The sequence below is a fragment of the Anolis sagrei genome, chromosome 2 (assembly GCF_037176765.1).
Source record: "Anolis sagrei isolate rAnoSag1 chromosome 2, rAnoSag1.mat, whole genome shotgun sequence".
Lineage (NCBI taxonomy): Eukaryota > Metazoa > Chordata > Lepidosauria > Squamata > Dactyloidae > Anolis > Anolis sagrei.
In genome coordinates this window covers 49,931,107-49,947,468 of record NC_090022.1, presented here as the reverse complement: position 1 = coordinate 49,947,468, position 16,362 = coordinate 49,931,107, and the positions used below count along the sequence as shown (strand labels likewise).

The 16,362-nt window shown below is 42.6% G+C and overlaps 2 protein-coding genes and 1 non-coding gene across 4 annotated transcripts in view; 2 read left to right on the top strand and 1 right to left on the bottom strand.

Moving 5' to 3' along the window:
• LOC132769363 (large ribosomal subunit protein eL32) overlaps positions 1-13,063 on the top strand; it is a 262,210-nt gene extending 249,147 nt beyond the window's left edge. The window contains exons 1-4 of one of the 2 annotated variants that reach the window (XM_060766264.2): positions 1,364-1,468; positions 11,356-11,456; positions 11,618-11,799; positions 12,882-13,063. In XM_060766264.2, the coding sequence (XP_060622247.1) occupies positions 11,361-11,456; positions 11,618-11,799; positions 12,882-13,011 (408 nt within the window). In that variant the 5' untranslated portion in view covers positions 1,364-1,468; positions 11,356-11,360 and the 3' untranslated portion in view covers positions 13,012-13,063. Of the gene's footprint in view, positions 1-1,363; positions 1,469-11,355; positions 11,457-11,617; positions 11,800-12,881 lie in introns of those variants that run through there. The other variant, XM_060766265.2, reaches the window with a different exon arrangement.
• LOC132769564 (small nucleolar RNA SNORA7) lies at positions 11,168-11,306 on the top strand. The gene has a single exon (XR_009630889.1). It is a non-coding gene; the product is annotated as a small nucleolar RNA SNORA7 (small nucleolar RNA).
• Positions 13,064-14,127: 1,064 nt separating the features above from the next.
• Positions 14,128-16,362, bottom strand: part of LOC132769364 (cullin-associated NEDD8-dissociated protein 1-like) — a 33,699-nt gene continuing 31,464 nt past the window's right edge. The window contains exons 14-15 of the mRNA XM_060766266.2: positions 15,823-15,930; positions 14,128-15,369 (exon numbers count right to left, since the gene is read on the bottom strand). Coding sequence (XP_060622249.2) covers positions 15,142-15,369; positions 15,823-15,930 — 336 coding nt within the window. The 3' untranslated portion in view covers positions 14,128-15,141. The remainder of the gene's footprint in view (positions 15,370-15,822; positions 15,931-16,362) is intronic.

Here is a 16,362-nt window from a genome sequence, read left to right as displayed (position 1 = left end):
CTTCTGCCAACCTAGCAGTTTGTAAACATGTAAATGTGAGTAGATACATGGGAAAGGAATGGCACTCCATGCAGTCATGCTGGCCACATGACCTTGGAGGTGTCTACGGACAATGCCGGCTCTTCATCTTAGAAATGGAGATGAGATGAGCACCGATCTCCAGAGTCAGACAAGACTAGACTTAATGTTAGGGGAAACCTTAACCTAATTTACTTAGGCTTAGGCTACGATCCCTCGTAGTCCGAGGATGATGGTCCTCCAAGTGTAGTGTCCTGGCAGTGGGTCGGTAGGTGACTGTGGAGCCCTATTCTTGACCCTCATGTTCTCCCGCAGTGAGGGTATCAGTTTCCAGGTGGAAGGCGGCCCTGGTTGGGGTTGGCTTGATGCGCCTTCCTCTTGGCACATTTCTCTCTTTCGTCCTCCATTCATGCCTCTTCAAATTCTGCAGCACTGCTGGTCACAGCTGACCTCCAACTGGAGCGCTCAAGGGCCAGGGCTTCCCAGTTCTCAGTGTCTATGCCAGAGTTTTTAAGGTTGGCTTTGAGCCCATCTTTAAATCTCTTTTCCTGTCCTCCAACATTCTGTTTTCTGTTCTTTAGTTTGGAATAGAGCAACTGGTTTGGGAGACAGTAGTCAGGCATCCGGACAACGTGGCCAGTCCAGCGGAGTTGATGGCGGAGGATCATCGCTTCAATGCTGGTGGTCTTTGCTTCTTCCAGCACACTGACATTTGTCTGCTTGTCTTCCCAAGAGATCCTTACCTAATTTACATTGATTTTAATAGCATGTTACTGTATTTCAGTAAGAAACTACTTTTTTCAGCCTCAGAGGAAGGCAAAGGCAAACCCCTCTGAACAAGAATGCCAAGAAACTCAAGTTAGCAGAGACTAAGGCAAACAACACCTCCAAAAAATCAAGCAGATCATCCCTGAGTTATAGGAGGGCAAACAACTGCACCATCACAGCTTCGCCACCAGGTGTCGCTGTCCCTATCACTTTCCCACAGTCTCTGATGAGTGGCATTTTCCTCAAGGAGGATCTCATTTCTGTAAGCGAGAACCAAAAACGTGGGTCCCATCCTACCCGGAATTTTAATGTGGTCTTCAGTCGTAGATCCCTCTACTTTTCTTACTTCTATGTTCCATTAGAGCCGCTGCCGCTTGGCGCACCTTGGCGGAAGTGACGTACATAAAGGTCCTGGACGTCGCTATCCGAAATAATAATTAAAATAAAAACGACCCGAATATTTCAATACGCCTTTCCCGGCAGTGGGCACTATACTCCGATTATATTATATATCAGTTCGTAGCAGAAGCGTCAAACAAGCGGCGCCAACCGCCCTTCCCGGTGAAAGGACCCGCGGCGATCTGCCAGGACCTTCCGGCGAGTTCCCATCAGGCTTTGCGCGCCTCCCTTCGCTCTTTCTCTCGGCGCTGCCGGCGGAGAGGGTGCCTCCATTTCCCAGCCGGTAAGCCGCGCATCCCTTGACATCCTCCGCGGGGAAGCCTTCGGGGGAGGGGTGGCCGACTCCCGGAGCTGCTCGGGGCCCTTCACCTTCGGGGCCGGGGGTTATTTCCAGGCGAAAGAATGAAGGGAGGAGGCCTCAGCGGCGAGAGAGGAACCAGGGGGAGATGAGCAAAATAAGGCCTTGCTTAGGCCAACTTTTCCAGGCCCCAAATGTTGGAAGAGACGTGTATGGAAACTAATGGGAAGCCGAGCTAGGAAGCATCAGGCCTTATGGGAATGCATCTATACTTAGTCCTGGGCAAACTTGGGCCCTCCAGGTGTTTTGGACTTCAACTCCCAGCATTCCTCACAGCCTCAGGCCCTTTCCTTTTCCCCCTCAGCCGCTTAAGCGGCTGAGGGGGAAAGGAAGGGGTCTGAGGCTGTGAGGAATGCTGGGAGTTGAAGTCCAAAACACCTGGAAGGCCCAAGTTTGCCCAGGCCTAGTCTACACTGTACAATTGATACAATTTGACACCACTTGAACTGCCATGGTCCAGTGCTGTGGAATCCTTCCAGTTGAAGTCTTTTAACGCCTTTAGCCATCTCTGCTGGTGCTTCACCATACAACTCCCACGATTCCATAGCACTGAGCCATGCAGTTAAAGTGGTATCAACGTGCAGGACTTCTACAGTGTAGATGCGCCCCAGCAAGGTTGCGTGGCCAATCCTTGCAAGTTCCAACATCCATCCAAAGTTTTCTGAATGTTACCTAGTGGCTGTATTATAATATATGCTATACTCAAAACCTGGTTATTATTACTTATTGTACTACATTTATACCCTTCTCACCCCAGTGGGGGACTCAGAGTGGTTTACAATCCATGGCATACAATGCCATTACACATATAATAATGAACATGTGATTTTAAACAATTAACACATCAATTTAAGCATACAATAATAAACATGAGATAATAGGTGGGTTGTTGTAAGTTTTTTCGGGCTGTATGGCCATGGTCTAGAGGAATTCTCTCCTGACGTTTCACTTGCGTCTATGGCAAGCATCCTCAGAGGTAGTGAATGTTTCAACTGACCAGGTGTGAGGTTTCAACAACCTCTCTGTTATTTAATACTGCCTACGGTGGCACAGTGGGTTAAAGCTGCTGAGCTGGTTGATCGAAAGGTTGCAGGTTCGATTCCGGGGAGCAGTGTGAGCTTCCGCTGTCAGCCCTAGCTTCTGCCAACCTAGCAGTTCGAAAACATGCCAATGTGAGTAGATCAATAGGTACCGCTCCGGCGCTCCATGCAGTCATGCCGGCCACATGACCTTGGAGGTGTGTACGGACAACGCTGGCTCTTCGGCTTAGAAATGGAGATGAGCACCACACCCCAGAGTCAGACATGACTGGACTTAATGTCAGGGGACTACCTTTACCTTACCAGTATTAAAAAAACTCTAAAATTGCAACAGCACAACAACAGAGAGGAAGCAGGCAGGGACATCTAATTACCTCTCAACAAAAGTTTGCTCCAGGCAGTCAGCCCATTGTATGCTAATCAAGGTGGTCAGTTGAAACATTCACACCTAGCTCCAGCAGACAAGAGTCCTTTGTCTTACCCTGGTCATTCCACAGATATATAAACCCTTTTTCCTAGTTCCAGCAGACCTCACTACCTCTGAGGATGCTTGCCATAGATGCAGGCGAAATGTCAGGAGAGAATGCCTCTAGACCAGTGGTTCTCAACCTGGGGTCCCCAGATGTTTTTGGCATACAATTCCTAGAAATCCTAACAGCTGATAAACTGGCTGGGATTTCTGGGAGTTGTAGGCCAAAAACATCTGGGGACCCCAGGTTGAGAACCACTGCTCTAGACCATGGCCATACAGCCCGAAAAAACCTACAACAACCCAGTGATTCCGGCCATGAAAGCCTTCGACAATACATGAGATAATAATTCGAATATAAATACAATAACAATTTTAGAAGTAGTTCAAATAGAAATACAATAAAAAAGCTTAAAATAAATATACAATAATTCAAATAGAAATACAAAAAAGAGCTTAAAAGTAAACATTGAATCCCAACCAAAGTGGGCTGATGGAAAAAGTGGTCTGAAGCAACAGGAGAGGCAGGGGAACCCCGAAAACAAGCACCCGCACAAGTTTTCCAATGTCCAAATGATGGGCAGCGTGGTTATGGGACCAAGTGTTCAAACAGTAGAGGCAGCAATTTAGGATGAGGCCCAGTTTGTGTGAATGACAATGGACTGATCTGGACTATGATTTCAAACCTGGGTAATTTAAACTATGTTTTAGTAATTTTAAAGCATTAACAAATTGTTTTAATTGCTTTTATCTTTTATTAAATAAATGCCCGTTGGGAAGCCGTCCTGAGTCCCCCTTCAGGGGTGAAAAGGACGGGATACAAATGTGAGAAATAAATATAGTGTATTATATATACATATAATATTATTAATAATATTGTAAAGTAATACAATATAACATTAATTATGATACAATATCTATCTATATAAATAAAAATGTAAAGCTTGTTTTTAGGATTAACAGAACTCAAAAACCACTGGACGAATTGATACCAAATTTGGACACAAGACACCTAACAACCCAATGTATGTCCTTCACGCAAAAAAAAAAATGATTTTGTCATTTGGGAGTTGTAGTTGCTGGGATTTATAGTTTACCTACAATCAAAGAACATGCTGAACCCCACCAACGGTGGAATTGAACCAAACTTGGCATACAGTTCTCCCATGACCAAAAGAAAATACTGGAAGGGTTTGGTGGGCAGTGTCCTTTGATTTTGGAGTTGTAGTTCACCTACATCCAAAGATCACTGTGCACTCAAACAATGATGGATCTCGACCAAACTCTACAAGAATACTCAATATGCCCAAATGTGAACACTGGTGGAGTTTGGGGAAAATAGAATCTTGACATTTGGGAGTTGTAGTTGCTGGGATTTATAGTTCACCTACAATCACAGAGCATTCTGAACCCCACCAATGATAGAATTGGGCCAAACCTCCCACACAGAACCCCCTTGTGGGCCACAGCGATGCTTGGTGGGGACGGATAGTATAATGATAATATTGTAATACAATAATAAAAATATTTTAATTTAAATACTGCAGATAATATATAATGGTACTGTATGTGTGTATGTATATTTTAAGTTATATTGTAGTGTTTTTAATTGTGAGCTGCTTTGAGTCTCCATCTGGAGAGGTAAAAAGGGATATAAATAAATAAATAAAATATAAAACAAATCTGCAGAAAGTGCCCCAGCTGTACTTCACAAAAAGGGAAATCAGCCTGTTTAAGCAAGCCTTGCAGACACTGGTCTTTTATAAGTAAATGCTTGATCTCTCTCTCTCTATCTATCTATATATATATAGGTATATATAGATATACCTATACCGGGTCCCATAAAAATTTCTTGGGTCAAAAAGGATCCCAAACGGACACCCTGCTTTAAGCCACATGGAGAAAGCTCTTATCATAGTGTGGCTTGTGAAGGTTTCCTTTGGTGACCTCGGGAAGATTTTATCTCCACAATAGTTATAATCAGTGTAGCCCCTTAGAGTTTTGTGAGTGCAGCCTCTTGAAGTGAATCCTATGTCCAAAAAGGTAAAACTCTTTTTACACTATGTAACACTATTTTTGTTCCTGGGTTATAAGTGTCATTTCCTAATTGGTTCTATCATGAAAACATGATAAAATCAGTTATTAAACTGCAAACACTTTTGTATTTGTTCTTTTGCGGGACATCCTGCAGCACATTTTGTTATAGTTTTTCAATAAATACCAGTCATGCATGGGCAGACTACCAATTTTATTGGTAGTACAATCAGAGAATATATGCACTCAGGCAGTTGTTCCTTATTTAAAACGGCTTGAAACCTCTGGATTCATTAGAAAGTACATGAAGTATCATGCACTCAAAGTATATACAGTATAGGAGCAAATGGTCTTGTTCCTGAACAACTTGTTGCACTGTATTTGATGTAGTATAAGTGACAGCAAAGAATTAATGTCTTGAGTTTGAAAGTTTGGTCTTTCAAAAGGAGCCTTCTCCTATTTTGCACTTGAATGTTCCCTTAGGAGTAAACTTGCTGTACATTTAGATTTTCAGAGCACCCAACAGTTACAGTTAGCAACATCAGCATTAGTAATTTAATTTATCCCTGGAGGAGATAAGGCATAGGGACCAGCATTGTGTATGCTTTTTGGTTGCAAATGGAGAATCTATAGGCATAAAGATGTATACAGCTAGACTATATTTCTCTGAACACGATAGGATTGGGGCTGAGTTGCAGGATGTAGCTCATCTTCATCTGTTCATATTTTTAGCTCTGTCCCACTCCTAGGACTTGTTTGAAGGTTCCTGTGCAGAGTGATTTCTCCTATCCATCTTTTGCACTTTTGGTAATGTCTTTAGCTGTAATCATTTGGAAATCACTAGTCATTCATAGGGAGCTACATGTCTCTAAGCCTGCTGAATTTTGGTGGATTTATGCAGAATTTGGATAGGAATGTGTGGTCTTCTGTGTGGTCTTGGGCTGCAGTTCTCATTACCTCTAGGTACCACAGCTAGTGGGAAGCAGTGATGGCAGTTGTAATTGAACAACATCTGGAGACTATGCATACCCCATTCCCCTTTTTATACAGGATTGGGCTGCAAAGCCTTTACAAAGTGACATTTATACTCTGCTTTATCTCCCCCAAAGGGGACTCAAAGCAACATCCTGCATAAACCTGGATTAAATACTAGCCTGATAATTATGCAAGGCATGACATTGCTTGTAGGGTGACTATATGGGATTTCATGCAGAAGCAAAAGAGCAGTCTGGTTTGGGAGGATGAGAAGAGTTATTTCTCTGTCAGTCCAATGGACTGGGAACAATAAGGTCCCTAATCACTCATTGTAAGGGATATGATTTTTTGCAAAAGAAATCAAAATCTCTTCTCTTTGTCAACTAACACCCAACAGGCTAATGATAACTTACAGGCCAGTCAGGTTAAGCTAGCAGTTCTTAATTGTTAGAGATAATGTATTAAGCATGTGAAGCCTGAGCACGTCTGGACGCCTTCTTAAGGACCTATGACATGGCAATAAATGCCGCACAGAAATCCTTTCTGGCGGCCAATATTGTGTCCGCAAAGAACTGTCCAGCTGAGCTGTTCCGACTTGTCAAAGGGCTGTTAAATCTGCCTCAGAGCAAGATCCCTGACAACTCAGCAGCCCGCTGCGAAGCATTTGCTTGGTTCTTTGCGGACAAAGTTGCTCTGATTTATTCCGATTTTGACGCCATGTCTCTGAGGATGTAGCACGAACACCTCCTTGTCCGGTATTGATGGATTCATTTCAGTTGGTTCAGTTCAAGGATGTCGACAGGATCCTTGGAGAGGTGAGGCCTACTACATGCATCCTAGACCTCTGCCCATCCTGGCGGATAAAAGAAGCCAGAGAGGGTTTGGCAGAGTGGGTTAAGGTGGTGGTTAATGCCTCCTCACAGGAGGGCAAAATTCCAGCCAGCTTAAAACAAGCTGTTATAAAACCGCTGTGGAAAAAACCACCACTGGACCCCATTCAATTAGTCAATTATTGGCCAGTTTCCAATCTTCCCTACTTGGACAAAGTCATGAAACTTGTAGTGGCCTCGCAACTCCAGGGGTTCCTGGTAGACATTGATTATCTAGATCTGGCTTTAGGCCGTGGCACGGGACTGAGACAGCCTTGGTAGATGATCTACTCTGGGAACTAGACAGGGGGAGTGTGTCCCTGTTGGTTCTGCTGGATTTCTCAGTGGCCTTCGATACCGTTGACCATGATATCCTCCTGGGACGCCTCGTAGGTATGGGACTTGGAGGTACTGTCTTGCAGTGGTTCCGGTCCTTCATCGAGGAACGGTCCCAGAAGGTGTTATTGGATTATACCTGTTTGACTCCACAACCTTTGTCTTGTGGAGTCCCACAGGGTTCAGTACTATCCCCGATGTTATTTAACATCTGCAGGAAGCCGCTGGGAAAGATCATCCGGAGTTTAGGAATGTGGTGTTATCTCTATGCAAATGACGTCCAAAAATGTCACTCCTTTCCACCTGTTACCACGGAGACTTTCCAGACCTTGAATCGGTGCTTGGCAGCTGTGTCGGACTGGATGAGATCTAACGAATTGAAACTGAATCCAGACAAGACAGGAGTCCTACTGGTCAGTCGGAAGGTCGAACAGGGCATAGGGTTACAGCCTGTGTTGAATGGGATTACACTCCCCCTGAAGATGCAGGTTTGCAGCTTGGGAGTGATCATGGACTCATTGCTAAGCCTGGAACCTCAGGTCTTGGTGGTGGCCAGGAGAGCTTTTGCACAATTAAAACTTGTGCGTCACCTGCGCCTGATCTGGCCACGGTGGTCCACGCTCTTGTTACATCCCGAATAGATTACTGCAACGCACTCTACATGGGGCTGCCTTTGAAGACTGATCAGGAACTTCAACTAGTCCAACAGGCGGCAGCCAGATTACTCACTGGAGTGTCATACAGGGAGCATTCCACCCCTCTGTTATGTCAGCTCCACTGGCTGCTGGTCCAATTCCGAGCACAGTTCAAAGTGCTGGTTCTGACCCATAAAGCTCTATACGGTTTCGGCCCAGCTTACATATCTCCCTCTACGTCTGACCTCAGAATTTAAGATTTTCTGGGGAGGCCCTGCTCTCAGCCCCACCTCTGGCACCGACACGCTTGGCGGGGACGAGGAACAGGGCTTTCTGGGTGGTGGCCCCCTGCCTGTGGAACTCGTTCCCCAGCGAAATCAGGTCAACTACATCCCTCCTCCCCTTCAGGAGGAAATTGAAAACGTGGTCATGGGACCAGGCTTTTGGGTAACATGCAGATAATGACAGTGATGATAAATGTTATGGAAAATGGACTATGGATAGGCTTCCGATTGTGTTGTGTTTGGAGAATTTGATTCTAGATAAGGCTAGACAGCCAGTATTAGTGTAAATGGCTTTTTAATTTTAAACAAAATTTTAAATTAACTTAATATATTATTCTTATGTAGTTACTGTATATTTTGTCTTGTATGTAGGGCATCGAATTGTGCCAGCTGTAAGCCAGCCTGAGTCCAACTGTAGGGGTTGAGAAGGGCAGGGTACAAATATTTTAAATAAATAAAATATGAAATCTTAAATAAGTTATAAACTGGTTGTATGCATTGTGTCGGAGTCTTGGGGTGAGTATACACTGAGCAGTTTAGCCTAGTGCAAATATTTCCAGTTTACACTGCATCTGGTGCTGTTTTCCATACAGCCAGGAGTGCATCTGCTTCACAGGAGGCCACATGCGTCTCATCTCCATGTCACCGCTGGCATCCCTGGTCAGCCATGGAGCTAGGTAAATTAGCCCGATTTTAACAAGCTGCCAAAATGAGGAATCAGGACCAACTAAGTGCTTGTCTACATAGGTAAAAAAAAATCCTAGACTCACCCCAAATGGAAGGCCGACTATCTCCTCGCTATACAGCTACCGTATTTCATAGCAGAATAGTTGCACTCCCTCCTCCCCATTTTTGGGCAAGGTGGTGTAACTATTATGTGGAGAAATATGGGTGTGCACTGGCGAGGGAGGTGTCCTTCCTCTTCTGGAAGCTCTCCCCTACTGGTGTGTGCCTGCCAGATTAAGGGGCCTCTCTTAGCTGGCGGCAGCGGGGGAGGTCTTCTAACTCACACCTTCATCTGCCCCTGAAAGGGCTGCTTCAAGTGGCAGGCACGTGAGCTGAGATGCAACTATTATGAGAGGAATAGAAAAATACCTAAACCGGGACCCTAAAAGAGGGGTGTGTGTGTGAGATGAAATAAAGTACTTTTGAGTATGCTTTGGGAGGGATTATTTTTGGCTTTTAACTGATTTTACCCTACTTTGGGCAAAGTTGGGGAACATTCTGCAGCAGGCCTGCACAACCTGCAGCCCTGCAGATGTTTGGGTCTCCAACTCCCAGAAGCTCTAGCCAGCTGTTACAGTGGCCAGGAATTCTGGGAGCGGAATTTCAAAACACCTGGAGGGCTGGGGGATGTGAAGGCCTGCTCTGGAGTATCCCATGGCTTTGGGGCAGTTGGGACAGCTAGATCATGTCTGATTCAGTACATATTACAGGACTGGATTGTGGCCATGGAGCTCTGTACAAGGTCTTGGCCATTTCAGGCACCGCACATGGAAATGGGACACCTCAAGAGCAACATGAAGGAGTGGGTAGTCTCCCCTCTGTCCTGATCACAGGGTGCCTAGTTCTGACACCTGCGTGACCTGGAAAAAGGAGGGGATAATTTCCCCTTTCTTTGTGATGATTGCATGAAAGCCCCATTCTGATGTCAGTAGAGGTGCCTGTGATGGTCAGGACCTCTAACTTCATGGCCAGCTAAAAGTAGCCGGGACATGGCCACAATCCAGTCCCGTAATCTGTGGATCAGACGTAATCAATCTAGCAGTCCCAACTTCCCCAAAGCCGTAGGATACTAGAGTATGTCCCCCAAGTTCCTCCAAAGCAGGGTAAAGTTGAATCAAAACAAACAACAATAGAGCCAACATACTCAGAAGTAACTGCATGTAGAAGACCGCCTTCCATTCAAGGTGAGTCCAGGAGTTTTTGGTAATGTACACAGACCCTTAGTTCAGATATCTCATGTTGATAGTTTCTGTTTAATTGAGCTAATTTACACGGCAATTTTAATTTCTGCTTCCTAAACCTTCAATCCATCTTAGCTCACATTAAAAAAAATGTTACCTATGATATTAATAGGTCAGAAAATGTATACACCTTAGCTGGGATGTCTTTTCAGTATTGTTGAGGATGTGTTGTGGATTTTCACTTTTCGTGGATGGTCCTGGATTGTAACACCTGCGATAAGTGAAGGAACATTGCACTTACTTTGGAAGTAGTTGTTAAACTCCAGAAACTTCATTTTTGTGGCTGCCAGACCATGCTGAGTTGGTTCCAGTGAGATGTTCATTGAAAAACTATAGCAAAATGTGCTGCAGGATGTCCCGCAAAAACAAAATTTTTGCAGTTTAACAAACTTTTTCCAATTTTTTAAATGATAGAACCAAATAGAAATGATATTTATAACCCAGGAACAAAATAATGTGCTACACAGCATAATCTTTGCATGATAGTAATTATATGATCATTGGAGTATGACTCTTCAGACCAGGGTTTGAATCCCTGCTCAGCCATGGAAACCCACTGGATGAGCTTGTGTAGGTCACATTTTCTCAATGTCAAAGGAATACAGAAGCACTCCCCCCCACCCCAAACTTGCCAAGAAAAACCTATAATAGGTTAGCTTTAAGGACACCATAAGTCAAGAACAATTTAAAGGCACAAAACAACAAGAAGGAATTGGGGGTGTCATTGAATTGCAATTCTTAACAGTCCCAGCCAGAATAGTCAGTGGCAAAGAATACTGGGTGAAATTCTTCTGTGAATCAATATGAAATACATATTCATGTATCAACTATGCAAATGCATTTCCTACCTTTCTGATATCTACCCTAATTTTCATTTCCCAGATTTAATGGAGACTGAAATGTCTTAAGACCATAGAAATATTTTGAACAATACCCTTTTGAAACATTTCAGTCCATTAACACTGAGAATTGAAAGTTGGCCATTTGTGCTTTTCACCGTTTTTAAAACTGATATGACCTCCCAGGATCGCATCTGGAGAGTTTTCCATACTCTTCCGGCCTCGGACATGGGAGGAAGAGCGGTGGCAGAAAAGTACCCATTCCATTGCTAGCTGTAAAGTAGGCTAGTAAATGGAAGTTACTCTGCAACATTTTATGTCTTGTTCCATGTGGTTACTTACATAAGAGTGGCTTTTTTTGTAGACATCATGCCTGCCCTCAGACCTCTCATAAAGCCTAAGATCGTCAAGAAGAGGACCAAGAAGTTCATTCGTCACCAGTCTGACCGCTATGTCAAAATCAAGGTAAGTCTTCTTGTAATGAGCACTTATGTGTCAGCTTCCAGAGAGGTTTTGTGCATTCTTCAAGTATTTTTGATTTTGGCTCTACATCTGTTCCGAACTGTTATAACTTGGAGGTCTTGGTGAGGTGTTCATGTTCCTTGTCCTTCTTTGAATTTCCACAGCGTAACTGGCGCAAGCCAAGAGGTATTGACAACAGAGTTCGCAGAAGATTCAAGGGCCAAATCTTAATGCCCAACATTGGGTATGGTAGCAATAAGAAGACAAAGCATATGCTACCATCAGGATTCAAGAAGTTTCTGGTACACAATGTCAAAGAACTCGAGGTGCTAATGATGAGCAACAAGTAAGTTTGAAAACTAATTGCTACACTTCAGATTAACACTTTGTCATGTTTTGCTAATTGGAGGGCTGCTCAATTCCGGTGGCATTGAATACATTCCGCATTTTTTACCATGTAGTGTTAAAGCTGCGAATTGTACAAAAATGTAGCTGTAACAACTTGCCAGTTCCAATGGGTTAAAAAAAGCAGTTGGGAAATTTTATTAAACCTCTTGGGTTTACTAGATCTGACACAGACAAAATAAACTATACATCAGCAGAAGTATCTTGGAACACTATAGTGATACTAAAGAGTGAAATGGGTATCCTCAGTCACTACAGCCTTGATAGGGTCTTGCAATAATGAGGCAATTTTACATTACCTAAATCACAGCTGGGATTATGTAAAAACTCCTTGGGAAGAAGGGGGTTGCACATGGAAAAAAGTTTTAAGCCCTGATTTAGACCAATTGAAGTGTCCTCTATTCATTCTCTCTGTATCATAAGAGGATAACCCATACTGGTTTTTCCCCACTAAGAAATATGTCTCCAGGGCTAACCTGTGATAGAAACCCACTGATTCCCCAGATGTTTTACTATAGCTTCCAAAATCCTGTACTCTTGGTTATAGTGTGTGAGGCTGCTTGGAATTACAGGCAGAAGCTACTGTGGACCCAGAAATAGTGTACATTTGGGCTAAACGTCCTAATGCCTGTCCCTAGCTAGAAAGTTTCCAAGTATCCATTGTAGAACCAGTATTTAGGACAAAGGAACGAGTCTGTTTCTTCTCAAGGAATGTGAAATACCGTCCACCTGTTTGACAGATAACCTGGTAATGGAAAGCAGGTTGATGAAGGCCATCTCTTTGTAAGTTTTCCAAGGGCTGAATGTCAGTGTCAGATGAAGAACTGTTTTTTGAAGTGTTACGCTCATATAAGAGCTGTGCTAGATAATTTTCATATGTGTGGGTTACACCCTTGTTTTGAGTAGTACAGTCAAATTGACTAAAACCTACACTTTGGGTGTTCTTTTTGAAAAACATCTCTCAAAGTAGACTTTAAAATAGTAATTACCTCTTTTTGACACTGCTCTTGTTTCTGACGCTAGGTCCTATTGTGCAGAGATAGCACACAATGTCTCATCCAAGAATCGGAAGGTAATTGTGGAAAGAGCAGCTCAGCTCGCTATCAAAGTCACCAATCCAAATGCCAGACTGCGCAGCGAAGAAAATGAATAAATAGTTGTTTTTATACAACTGTATTTAATAAAGGTATCAAAAACATTGAAAATCTCCCGTTTCTGGCTCAGATTGATCTGAGTGGTGTGAATTATAAAAGTAAACTGGTGCTTTTGGAAAAAGGACAAGATGACAAAAAATGTGAGAATTGCAAAGTGTCAGTGTTACACTCCAAGCTTATGTCCTGGAAAATAGGTACTCCTTTTACTCCTGCATTATATCACAGCTTACTGTTGAACAGAAAAATACCGAAATAGCTGCAACGTTGAGCTGTAAGTGGGAGTTTAAAAGTGAGAACTTTCCTCTCAAGGGACCTTATGGGACTAACTGCATGCTTTCAAAGGTATGTTTAAAGTCCTCATAAGTACCCTTTTAGGTACAGTGAGCAAACACAGATTTTATATTTATAATACAAAGGTGGGAATTGGGTGACCCACTCAGTTGTTGGACCATAGTTCAGCCCTAGTCTGTATATTTTATGCTATTTAAGATCCTCGCTTGTGTTGTATATCTTCTCGTGAATACTTCACATTGTGGTTGCTGATGACACGATAAATAAAAATATTGTACCATGGTCATGCAACATAGTTTAAAGCTCCAAGGAACTGAGCAACAACAGCGTCCTTTTGTTTTCTGCACAGTGACCTACCACTTCATAACACTAGAGAATGAATCCACTTTAAATCTGGTTTCTGCAGGAAACTGCAACCAGATTTAAAGTGGATTCATTCTCTAGTGTGATGAGGCCCTTTGCTTGATACTTGTAAGGGAAGAGGAGTATATATGGTGCTTTAGCCATACAGAAGGCATGGGCAAACATTGGGCCTCCAGGTGTTTTGGTCCTCAGCTCTACAATTCCTAACAGCCGGTATGCTATTAGGAATTGTGGGAGTTGAAGTCCAAAGCACCTAAAGGGTCAAAGTTTGCCCATGCCTGCTATACAGGATGCATTTAGACAGAGATGTCCACCTGGGTTGCACTTTTTAAACATCAGGAAAACCAGACAACTTCCACACTAAAACTTGATGATCTTTTGGGATACTCTGAACTGGCAACTTTTAACTTGAAGTATAAAAATCTATTCCTACAAACCATAAAAAGACAGCGGAATCAAAATGCAGCTGATACATTTATGAACTTTAATTTTCTTGCGATGCATTTCATGTAGAACAAAAAGTGACACACAGTTTTATAAATAGAGCACTTAAGTGATTCATGGATTTGACTTAAGTGGAATAAACCCAGAAGTGAAGCTTAGTAATCCATGGTTGCAAGAAGTCAACATTATCTCTGCTGAACTGTAAAAAGAGCAACACACTTGAGAGTAAAACTACAATAGCATTCATATAACTAGGTGGTGCCATTTCATTACTACATGTTTTCATACCAAATGGGTGGCTCTTAGGAGAAACATGCTAACTTTTTTTTATAGTTTGAAGTAATCAGTGCTTTGGTATCGGCTCCTCTTTAAGAAAAGATTAGTAAACTCCAGCCAGAAGGTGCATACAGGAACACACTGCTATGTTTCCAAAGGATGTAGGAGCAGCCAAAAACTACAGTAATTAAGCATAAGGCATTCAATTCTGGAAGACAACATGAGTCATTTCACTTCCATAGTTTGACATTAAGATTTCAAAAAGGAGTTCAGCACAACAGCTTTAAATCATCTAATGCCACTATGGAAGTTGGCGTAATATTACACATATGAAAGCCAATACTTAACCAAGGTGACAATTATGGAAGCTTAACACCCACTGCCTAGTTCTTCGGTAGAGTAGGATTTCATCAGATGCCACTGTTTTTAAAACTGCTGTTGTAGTGCTGTCACTTCAGTGCCTTTGTGTAATAAGTAAATTCATCATTTTCAGTACTCCAGCTTGTGCTGGAGTCAGTGCTTACCTTGGCAGAAAATTCATGATTGTATTTGAGCAAAGGAGTAATTGACAGCTTCAAAATGGTGCTGCCTGCTGATATCAACAGGACTAGTCTTCACTTTCATGTCTGAAATCACCTTTCGATAGAAACAGTTGCCATTTTAAAAATGACATTGGTTATCGAAAACCAGCTTTTGTGTATGCTCTTCCCCCCTCCTAGCATAGTGACCTGTAGGAGGAATAGCGTGGAGGAGTCCTAACTCATGTCCATTAATTCTGTGGCAGATAATGAAGTAGAATCTTTCTGAATGCTCTCAAAAAGTGAAGACATTTCAGGGTTGGCTCTGATTTGGGAAGAAAATTCAGCCATCACTGGACTTTTATCTACATCAGGGATGGTCAGAAGAGCAGCTACTGCCCTCATTGCTGAACGTTTCAGTTCATCTTGCTTCTCGAATTCCTGTTTCACTGAACCAGCTTTGACCTAAAGAAGAGCATTTAAAAACAGAATGGCAAAATAAGTCAGCTACATTGGGAGGTCTTCAGGCACACTGATAGGCCTATAAGTATGTAGTATTTCACTCATCACATTACTAACAAAACCACAAAATGAGGAAAGGAAAGGCTGCTGTATGAATTTTTGTACTTTGATGTACTCAGGTGAGTTTGCAACCATATATAAAATAACAATGCATTTCTTGGGGTAAAATTAGAAGCACAAAATCCAATTCTTAATTATGATCGTAATTGGTCTCCACCTATTCATTCACAGTGGGTCTTTTTAAAAGACAAATGTCATTAACTTTGAGCTGTCAAGCTGACGTAAGCAAAGGTAGGCATCTGATCTAGTCCTGAGAATGGAGATGTAAGGGGATAGACATGAGAGGAAAAGCTTCAAGGAAATCAACACACTGGGTCTTAGTATCCAGGGCATTACCTTAGTAGAGCAAGTTGCTCGCAGGGGCTCAACAAGCTGCTCTAATCTTTGTAGGACTGCATTAGGACAGAGTGTTGACAGACGAGCCAGCATAATGAAAGTCAACATCTGAGAAGAATATTGGAGAGAGAGGAGAAAAGGCAGCTTTATCAAGGTTTTCTGTCAAATAAGATTTCTAATATAGGTTGAGTATCCCTGATCTTGGAACCAGATGTATTTTGGGTTATGGAACACTTGTATTTACACATACAGACATAATGTGATATGTTGAAGATAGGACCAAAGTCTAAATACCAAATTCACATAGGTTTCATATACACCTTCTATGCACAATGTTTTAAATAATATAGTAGATGAAACAATTTTTGTGTACATTGAACTAGGAAATGAAGGTGTCACTATCTCAGCTACCCATCTTGATGAATTTGGGGTATTTTGGGGATGCTCAACCAGCATTAGCTTTCATTCAGAACCCCCGGTGGTGCAATGGGTTAAACCCTTGTCTCACAGGACTGAAGACTGACAGGTCGGAGGTTCAAA